We start from the raw sequence: 8,087 nt of genomic DNA, 5'->3' as shown, positions 1-8,087 counted from the left end.
CACAACTAGAGAAAGCCCTCACACAGAAACGAAGACCCAACACAGCATAAATTAATTAATAAACTCCTACCCCCAACATCTTCTTAAAAAAAAAAAGGTAAAAATAATTTATTTAACATATGCATTAGCATATTGTGCATAGTAAAAGGACTGTGGAATATAGTCATACTTTTGCTTAAGCTTTGAAGCATTGTTTGAAAGTTATAAACCTGAACAGTTGCTTGGGGACAGAGAGAGCAGCAGTGGTTTTTATTCCAATTATTTTTTTATTGAGGTATAGTTGATTTACAATATTATATTAGTTGCAGGTATACAACACAGTGATTCAAAATTTTTATTGTTCATATACCATTTAAAGTTATAAAATATTGGCTATATTCCCTGTGCTGTACAATGTATCCTTGTAGTTTATTTATTTTATACATAGTAGTTTGTACTTCTTAATCCTTCACCCCTATCTTGCCCTTCCCTCCTTCCCTCTCCCCGTTGGTAACCACTAGTTTGTTCTCTATATCTGTGAATCTGTTTCTTTTTTGTTATATTCACTAGTTTGTTGTATTTTCTAGATTCCACATGTAAGTGATACCATACAGTATTTGTCTTTCTCTATCTGATTTATTTCACTAAGCATAATACCATCCATGTCCATCCAAGCAGCAGGGTTTTTGATCATTGCTCAGGGGAGCTACAAAATTGGAGACCTGAGTGGGCCTAAAACCCGTAGTCAGTTTATCTACTCAGTTCTGAACCCGATATTAAAGACCTAAGCTAGCTGGAAGCCACTGGAAAGTAGAACAGAAATTCTCGAGTTTTGAGGTGCTTAGGAGGCAGAGACCTACCCTGGGGCCTGGGGGTGTGGGCAGGGGTGGAATGGCTTAAGAACACCAGTGATGAGAGTGGAAAGGCCTGAAATGAGTGGTAAATTTACACTTACCTGCAGCTACTCTTTGCTTGGGGACACCAGTGAGTCTCCACAAGAAGCTGAGAATCCAGGTGTATAGAACCCTGGTTTCATGGGGCTGGAAGCACAGAATTGGAAACTTGAAGGGTCTTAAACACACAGTTGGTTTCTCTCTCTCTCTCAAAATATCAATATTTGCCAAATTCTAAAGCTGTGTATGATGGGAGCTAAGCAGAACATATTTGAAAAGCCAAGCCATCACTTGAGGCTGAAGTGACAAAGCCCAATCATACTCTCAGTTGAGAGCTGTGGAGTCAGGTCTTTGATTAGAGGCAAATCAGAATAGATTGCATCTTCCCAAACCCACATGCAGCCTCTACCCCTCTCAGTTCCTTACTGAATTAATGTAATTTACCTTCTCTGCTCTATCCACCCAGCAGAGCAAGGAGGCATCCTCTCATCATGTGGAACCTCTCATCAATCAGCTTTTAGTAAAAACATTACTAAGTATATAAAGAGACAGGACCATTTGACCAAAAACAAGAGAAAACAAACCAATGAAAGCAGAAACTCAGGTGATCCAGATATCGGAGTTAGCAGACAAGGACTTTAAGATTATAATGTTTAGGAACATAGAGAAAAAAGGGACAAAAGTGGTAAGAAGGTGGAGAATTATTCTAGAGAATTGGAGAGAGAGAGAGAGGGAGAGAGAGAGAGAGAGAGTGTGTGTGTGTGTGTGTGTGTGTGTGTGTGTGTATCAAACATTGTGGAAGCAAAAATTTTTTTGATAATAACTCAATGGATGTTTTTAAAAACATATTAGCCTTAGTAGATGATATGATTAATGAACTAGAAGGCAAGTTAATATGTCCAAACTGAAGCACAGGGAAGAAAAAAATAGACTAAAACAGAAAAGAGCATGAAAAACATTTGGGATCTGGTCAAAGGATCTGTCCTATATACAATTTGAATATAGAAGGAGGAGAAAGAATGAATTGGTCAGAAACAATATCTAAAAATATTTCTCATGAAATTTTCAGAACCAACTCATATATTCAGAATGCTTTGTGGACCTCTAAGAAGGATATATTCAAAGAAAACCACACCTACGTACACAATGGAATGGCATCTTAAATTGCCAGAGATGCCAACCTAGAATTCTATACCCAGAGAAAGCATCCTTTTAAAATTAAAGTGAAGTAAATACTTTAGGCAAATGGAAATTGAGAGAATTTGCCACCAGTGGATTTTCACTAAAAGAAATACTACAAGGGAATTCTTTAGGCAGAGGGGAAAATGATCCTAGGAGAAAGTCAGGATAGGCTTACATGGAGTTAAAACATTCTGTTGTTCTAGGATTGTTAGTGTAAAGTTTGTATTAGATTATAATAAGTCAAGGATGCATGTTGTAATCTCTAGAGTGACAACTGAAATAATAGTGAAAGTATATATCTAGCAAGTTAAAAAGGGAACTGTAGATTAATAGAAATATTTGGTTAGGCCAAAAGAAAGAAAGAAAAGTATGTACAAAAAACAGGTGTGTCAATAGAAAACAGATAGTGAGATGACAGATAAAAATCCAAGTATATATGTAATTAGATTGAATACAGATTAATTAAATAATCCTAGTAAAAGCCTAAGATTGTCAGACTTCATTAAAAAAATGATACTGACAAACATGCAGATTAAAAGAGACATACTTTAAATATAAGGACACGGAAAAGTTAGGGTGGAAAAATAAAGTTGGTGTAGTTATACTATCAGTAATTTCAAATACAGCTTTAAGGCAAGGGGCATTACTAGAAATAAAGAGAAACATTTCATAATGCTGAAGGGATTAGTCTGTCATGAAGATGTCACAATCTTAAATCTGTATGTCCTTAATAGCATATCTTCAAAATGCATAAAGCAAAACAAGCAAAACACAAAACTTAAAGGAGATACACATATCCACAATCAGAGTGGGAGACTTTGACACCCCTCTCAAAGACTGATCAAGCAAGAAGACAACATCTGAAGAGTTAGTAAACTTGTGCTGATTGTACACCCAACTATTCAAGAAATCATTCTTTTCATTTGAATATAGAACATTTGTCAAAATTGACCAGATGCTGGACATAAATATAACCTTAACAAATTTCGGAGTTTGAAATCATTTAGAGAGTGTTCTCTGACAACAGTAAAGTTCAGTTAGAAATTGAGGAAAAAAAAAAAAAGACAACCAGAAAAGCCCCAGTTTCCTACAAATCAAATAATTTGTGTTTAAATAACCATGGGTTGTAAAAGAAATTACAACAGAAATTAGAGAAGATACTGAACTGACTAGTTATGAAGATACTACCTATCAAAAGTGTAAGGATTAAAAAAAAAAGTGTAAGGATTTAGCTAAAGTCATGCTTAGAGGGAACTTTATAGCTGTAAATATGTTTATTTAGGAAACAAAAATAATAAAAAAATTAATCTGAGTTTCCATCTCCAGACAGAAGATCAAACCTAGAGAAAAATAAAAGAAATGAAGTAACAAAGAGTGGAAATCAGTGAAACAGAAAATATACAATAGAGGTATTTAATAAAGTAAATTTTAGATCTTTGAAAAGATTAACATACTTGATAAACTTTTTTTTTTTTTTTGTGGTACGCGGGCCTCTCACTGTTGTGGCCTCTCCTGTTGCGGAGCACAGGCTCCAGACACGCAGGCTCCGGATGCGCAGGCTCAGCGACCATGGCTCACAGGCCCAGCCGCTCCGCGGCATGTGGGATCTTCCTGGACTGGGGCACGAACCCATGTCCCCTGCATCGTCAGGTGGACTCTCAACCACTGCGCCACCAGGGAAGCCCCTTGATAACCTTTTAACAAGACTATTTGAGTAATACAGTTGGTAAATGTTTAACAAGACTAATGAAAAAAATAGGTCAAACACAAATGGCAAATATCCCCCTAAAGAAGGGGAAATCACAGCAGAGTCTACAGACATTAGAAAGGTAATAAGAGGGTATTATGAATAATTTTACAAATAAGTTTTGGGTGAAATGGACAAATTCCTGGGAAAATACAAATTTTTCAAAATTAATAAAAGAGGAATTAGGAAACCAGAATAGTCAGGGATCAAAGAAATTTAATCCATTTTTATCAAGCATATATGGGGCAAGCCCTAGGCCCATATGGCTTTACTAATGAATTCTTTAAACACGGTTTTCTTTGTTTTTGTTTTTTGATTGAAGTATAGTTGATTTACAATGTTGTAAAACACAATTCTTAAGCAAACTTTCACAGACAATAGAACCAGAGGGAAAACTTCTAAATTCTTTTTATATTTTATATATATAAAATTCTTTTTATATCTTTTTATATAGCATAATCTTCATATCATACCTGTTTAGGATTGTACATAAAGCAAAATTATAGACACATTTTTCTTATGAACAAAGATGAGAGAATCAGAAACAAAATATTGGAAAGTCAAACCCAGCAATATGAAAAGGCCAACATGAGGGTTTATTCCAAATATGCAAGGGGTGTTCGATGATCACAAACATTCACAAAGGGGTTGCTACAATTCCTCACTTGAATAGAAAATGGCAAAAGCAATCTTATTATTTTAATAAAATCGTTTGTTAAAAGTCAATATCCATTCATGGTTAAAATTTCTTAGCAACCTAGAAATGAAAGGGAATTCTATTAACTTGATAAAGAGTACCTTTATCTTGTTTTATAAACAAGATTTAATCTGATAAAGAATAGGTTATCTTGTAGTTCTGAGTAGCTACAGAAAGCCTGTGGCTGAAATATTTCCCAGTGAAATTTTGACAGTTTTCCCCTTGAGATCAGGACTGCAACAGGATGCTTATACTTCTTTTGTTTTTTTTAAATTTTTTGGGCTGTGCTGCGCAGCATGTGGGATCTTAGTTCCCCAACCGGGGATGGAACCCCTGCCCCCTGCCTTGGAAGTGCGGAGTCTTAACCACTGGACCACCAGGGAAGTCCCCAGGATGCTCATACTTAAAGGCAAGAGGCATGACAATCATATGGATTCAAAAGGAAGAAATAAAACTTATCCGTAGATAGCATGACGTGTATATAAGAAAGATCAGTAAAATCTACAGGCAGATTATTAGAATTAAATGAGCTTACCAAGGCCCCTGGAAACAAGGTCAATATACAATAATCAACTGTATTTTTATATACCAGCCCCAGAAATTGATAATAATTGAAATTGATAATAATGAAAATACTATTTGAAATTAATTTGAAATATTATTAATTCAGAATTAATTTTTAATTAATATTAATTAATTTTATATTAATATTAATTAATATTAATAATATTTTAAAAAGCATCCAAAATCATACACCTAGGAAGAAATGGAGTGATGTGTGTTGAAAAACTTTATTCAGAAAAATAACAAAATATTTAGAGAAATTAAAGAAGATCCAAACAAATAGAAGCACATACCATGTTAATTGATTGCCTTGGCTCTTCTTGGCCTTACAGTCTTGAAGATGAATAAAGCTAGAGGACTTAATTATCAAATGTGTTATAGGCAAGATGTGTCACAGGGCTGTAGGAATTAGAACATTGTATTGGTATAAAGATGGACATATAGACCAATGGAGCAGAATAAAAAGTACAGAAATATATCTGTTGGTCATTTGATTCAGGACAAAGGTGACTTTGCAATTCAGAGACGACAAGATGGACTTTTCCATAAATGATGCTGTTTTAGTTGGGTACCACAGAAAATAATGGTAACCCGTAAAACACATGTCAGTTCCAGGAGAATTGCAGATCTAATTGTGAGAGAGAAAATGAAAAAGCTCTTAGGAGAATAGGTGAATATCTTTATGATCCTGTGCAGTCAAAGATTTCTTAATTAGAAAAAACAAAACAAAAACTCAGAAATATTAACATTTAAAAAAAGGCTGATAAAACTGGACTTCATTAAAATTAAGAATTTACTCAACAAAACGCCTCAGTAAGAGACTAAATCGACACATGTGGAGAAACTCATGGAAATTTATATTCAGAAATATAAAGTACTGTTACAATCAAAAGGAAAAAACAGACATCCAATAGAAATATGGGCAAAAGTCCTGAAAAGGCACTTCATGAAAGAATATATCCAAATGGCTGGTAAACATATGGCAAATTATTCAATTTCTTTAGACATCAGGACATGCAAAAAAAAAAAAAACCCACAATGAGATACCACTAAAGACACAGCATTCTGGCTAAAATGAAAAATATCCCTCAGAACCAAGTGTTGCCAAGGATGTGGAACAATCCATCTCTCATATACTACCATTGGGAATATAGATTGGTACAACCATTAAAAAAAATTGTTTGGCATTATCTGGCTGAATCCTATGACCCAGCAATCCACTCCTGTGTATATGCCCAACAGAAATGTACAAAAGATAAGTTCAAGAATGTTCGTAGAAGCACTATTTCTAATAGCCTCACACTGCAAACTACCTAAATGTACACCAGCCAGAGGATGAAACATAATAGGATATTTTCGGCAATGACAATAAATGACTTACAAATTGAATGGAACACTGTGTATTCACCTCACAAACAATGTGACTTAAAAAGGCTAGGCCCGAACGAGTACATACTGTGTGATTCTATTTATATAACGTACAAAGATAGACAAAACTCATCTATGGTGTTAGGAGTCAGGTGATTGTCATATGGTGGTTAATAAATTGGAAGGGGGCCTGAAGGGTATGGGATGCTGGTAACAGTTTCTTGTTCTGAGTGCTGGTTATACAGGTTCAATTTTTGAAAACTGAACAGAACACTCATTTTGTGTGCTTTTTTGTGTATGTTAATCTTCAACAGAAAGTAAAAAAAGAAAAGAATGAAATAATAAAAGCATTGTGTTCCCATTGATTAGTTTCTTGAATTTGTATTGTAATGGACCTTTCTGTAGACTCAGGGAGAGCCTTGGTGAGCTCTGGCCAGGGGGGGAGTTTCTTTTGTTATTCAGGGCTGTCCTAACAAAGCTCAGCTGTCACACTGATGAGAAGCAGGACCTCTCATCCCAAGAGCGGTAGAGCTGCTCTTCCCAAGCCTTCCCAGGGGTAAGAACAGTGGTTAAGTGTTGTGGGTTTGAACGGTCTTTCCTGCTGAGATACAGACCACATTCAAAATGCATTTAGAAGTGAACTGCAAGCTACAAAGCAGTGGCCAGGCACAGTCCTTGAGCTGCTGTCCAGCTTGAGATGAAGATTCTTTTTTAATGAGTGGAAATTCAGAGAAGCTGCCCACAAAAAACAAAACAAAACTTGATTTTGGCAAGAGAATGACAGGCTTTGCAGGAAACTCGAGATTTCAAGAATCATATTGTCATTCAACTTAGAACGCTACGTTCAACACTGCAAAAAAGAAAGAAAGGACCATTTTCAAGGTGTGGGTGATAGAGAAGAGAAAATTGGCACCTAATTTTGACGTTCTTACACTTTAATTGAAGATTAAATTATGCTAATTATTGAAATAAGTAAGGCTTTGCCCTTTGCCTTTACATCCTGGCGGCTTTGATTTCTCTCTCTCTCCTGCTCTGCTTTCCCACATTCAATTCCAAAGCAGATCCTCCTGGCTTTGTCTACACAATATGTCCAAAATTTGACCACCACTTCTACTGCTATTACCCTTGATCCTGGTCCAAACCACTAGCCTTTCTCACCTGGGTTTTGGCTGTAGCCTCCTAACCACTGTCTCTGCTCTGTCCTATCCTTGCCATAGGCAGAGATGATCCTTTGAAACATGAGTCATATAATATCCCTTCTAGTCTCAAAAGGCCTTGATGGCTTCCCATTCAACTCGGTGGAAAAGTCAAATTTCTAACCAAGGTCTACAGGCATTCACCTGATGTCACCACATTCCACACCCCTCTGCCCATCCAGCCTTCAGGAAATGCTCCTGGCTGACTCTCAACCAAGTGATTCTGTTAGGTCACTACTCAAATATCATTTTCTCCTGAAGGCTTCCCCTGACCAGCTTATATAATAAATACTGAGTCCCATCCTTCCTGCCAAGACTCCTTTTCACCTCGTCTTTCTTTTTCTCTAAAAAGATGAACACGATCTAACATATTATGTAATTTTTGTATTGTTGATCTTCCCCCATTAGAAGGTAAATTTTGTGAGGGCAGGGATTTTATCTGTTGAATTCTTAGTCCCTGA

General features: G+C 36.0%; 1 protein-coding gene across 5 annotated transcripts in view; it reads left to right on the top strand.

Annotated features, from left to right (window-relative positions):
• BCKDHB (branched chain keto acid dehydrogenase E1 subunit beta) overlaps positions 1–8,087 on the top strand; it is a 287,088-nt gene that overhangs the window by 93,232 nt on the left and 185,769 nt on the right. The window contains exon 9 of one of the 5 annotated variants that reach the window (XM_060030312.1): positions 4,794–5,831. The exons of the other annotated variants lie outside the window; for them this stretch is intronic. Coding sequence (XP_059886295.1) covers positions 4,794–4,808 — 15 coding nt within the window. The 3' untranslated portion in view covers positions 4,809–5,831. Of the gene's footprint in view, positions 1–4,793; positions 5,832–8,087 lie in introns of those variants that run through there. 5 annotated transcript variants of the gene reach the window in all.

The sequence above is a fragment of the Delphinus delphis genome, chromosome 14 (assembly GCF_949987515.2).
Source record: "Delphinus delphis chromosome 14, mDelDel1.2, whole genome shotgun sequence".
Taxonomy (NCBI): Eukaryota; Metazoa; Chordata; class Mammalia; order Artiodactyla; family Delphinidae; genus Delphinus; species Delphinus delphis.
The sequence above is the reverse complement of the archived record's forward strand: the minus strand, read 5'-3'. Positions and strand labels throughout refer to the sequence as shown.